Source organism: Trypanosoma cruzi, genomic scaffold (genome assembly GCF_000209065.1).
Source record: "Trypanosoma cruzi strain CL Brener 1047053517155 genomic scaffold, whole genome shotgun sequence".
NCBI lineage: Eukaryota > Euglenozoa > Kinetoplastea > Trypanosomatida > Trypanosomatidae > Trypanosoma > Trypanosoma cruzi.
This window is the reverse complement of record NW_001849539.1, coordinates 152118-154298: the sequence shown is the minus strand read 5'-3', so window position 1 is coordinate 154298 and position 2181 is coordinate 152118. Positions and strand designations below refer to the sequence as shown.

General features: G+C 50.8%; 2 protein-coding genes across 2 annotated transcripts, besides 1 other annotated feature; both read right to left on the bottom strand.

Moving 5' to 3' along the window:
- On the bottom strand, positions 1–1588 carry Tc00.1047053408573.9 (hypothetical protein, conserved; the record flags this gene model as incomplete). The annotated part of the gene is made up of 1 exon (XM_797543.1): positions 1–1588. A coding segment is annotated over one exon (1588 nt), but the record flags the coding sequence as incomplete, so codon positions are not given.
- Positions 1–2181: a sequence feature (heterozygous, Esmeraldo-like haplotype).
- On the bottom strand, positions 1920–2181 carry Tc00.1047053408573.5 (uncharacterized protein; the record flags this gene model as incomplete). Its single annotated transcript, XM_797544.1, has 1 exon — positions 1920–2181. A coding segment is annotated over one exon (262 nt), but the record flags the coding sequence as incomplete, so codon positions are not given.

Sequence of the window (2181 nt, the reverse complement as noted above, 5' to 3'; positions counted from 1 at the left end):
ATGTCGCCTTATTTTCCTGGTCTGTGGAGGGAACGTACATGACACCCACCGGTACACTCCCCTTCTGTGGAACAATCAATACCTCATCCACGGTGACCACATTGTCGTTCTTTTCGTTACCATTACTGTTATTCCCCTCATTCTTATTCTTGTCATTACTACTATTGTTGCTCGTGTTGGTCCTACTGGCGTTATTCTTTTCATTGCCATTGCCATTGGTGCTGCATGACCGTACAAGACTTAAGACCCCCTCGCAGTGATCTGGACGTGAGTCAAGCAGTCGCACGGTCACATTCTCACGACTCGTGTTGCAAATGTTCAACTCACGAATGACCCTTGTCCCACGGTATACCTCACCAAAATCAAGCACCGGATCCGTGACGCTCACAAGGTCTGTCTGAGACTCTGCCGCGACGACATTGATGTGAACATACACCAGCTCAGAGTTACGGGCGTCACGGAGGTTGTCACACTGTAGGACTGCGCGGTATTCCTGCATGCCTGTGGTGCAGCCGGCCAGAGCAGTCGCGGAAGTTCGTACCATCAGAGTAAAATTCATTGATGCATGTCTATCGAGCCAAAGAGTGCGACCAATCTTTGGCTCCTCAAACTTATCTTCCTCGTAAAGGGAAAACTCCACGTTTTTTTGCGGAACCGTCTGCGAGCGTACCACAAAGGGAAGCGGCAGTGACGAGGCGTTTGTGACGGTAAAGTCCATCAAGTGCGTTTTGCCCGGCGCCATTGTAGTCCGCAGCTCCGATCTCGACACAGTGAGCAAAGAAAGAAAGACGCTTGCAGTAAATGGGAGTGTGACAGTCTCGGATCGCACGGCCGCCACTGTGGGGGACCGGGAAAAAAGAAGTGACAACGAAGAAGTCTGCGGGTCATGCCGCCCACCCGCATCGCTCTTCTTCGTTCTGCTTTCATTCACAGCTGTATCTCCATGGCTACTCATTTCTGTTTTACTCGCACCTCCTGGGGTGGAGTGGGGACTAATTTTGTTTGCTTGCGGATTGCATTCCTTCTTTTCATTCACAAGATGCAACGAGGAATTGAACATGGGAAAGCTGCTGCTGCCACTACTATGACTATTGCTGTTTTTGTGCTGGTGATGGTGTTTTCTGTTGGCGTCCGTGTCCGAAGGCGAAGATGTCACGGCTGACGGCAATGATGCCGCCGTCAGTTGAATAACCCCTCTAACCATCGCTGGGGGTGCCTGCACCATGACGGTAGAAAACTGCACTGGATCCGCGTGAAATATTGCCACCACCTCCCTGCTCTCTAGCGGTCCCAGGAGAAGCCTGTCAATAACGCTGATACCTTCAAAAAAGGCGCTGTAAAAGAGGGACAATTTCCCCCGTTTCTGGCGATCCTTCTGTGCGCCACCGCCGTCAATATCATCATCGTCGAGAAGCAGCATGTCATCCCACAGTTGAAAGCGAATGACTGCAGGAACCGTCGTCGCGGTAAATTGCACCGACAAAGAAACCATCGGGTCCGTGTTCACAACACTAAAGCGACAGTACACGGGGACATCGTTCACAGCAAGAGCACCAAACTGCAGCTCACTTGGGACTACTTTTAGCATCCCCCACACTACCGTCCTCCGTCCCCCTGTCAATTTCCTCTTCTCTTTCTAGTTTTCCCCTCAGTTTTACCTTTTCTTTTGTGTGTATGTGTTTCCCTCTACCCCCTGCCCTCGCGTTGTACTGTTTGGTTTGGTTTCCTTTTTTTGCATGAAGAAACAAAAGAAAAGAAAGGGATGAAAAAAAAACAGGCAAGTCAAACAAATAATATCAAGAACATATCTTCTCTACATTCCAAAAATGCGAATGCGTATCCATGAGTCGAACCCACTGCTCCGCGTTCCCATTGAACATCTACACAGATGCAACACGGTAACCCGCGGTCCGGTACCCTCAACGCACATCCGCACCTGCCCATTTCCTTCTGGCAAACGCAATCACCTGCAGCGTCTTCAGGACGATGTACACAAAGAACGCGGCGATAGCAACAATGGCAGCGGTGCAAGCGGCAAACAGAGCAGGTTCATTGTCGGGATGCAGGAGGAGTTCGGTGTCGGCAGCGAGAAGCCACACGCTCACAAGCACCACAAGGAGATAGTAGCCGTTATCCAGCGGCGAGATGAGTGGACGGAACACCGCAACGGCCCCAAAAAAA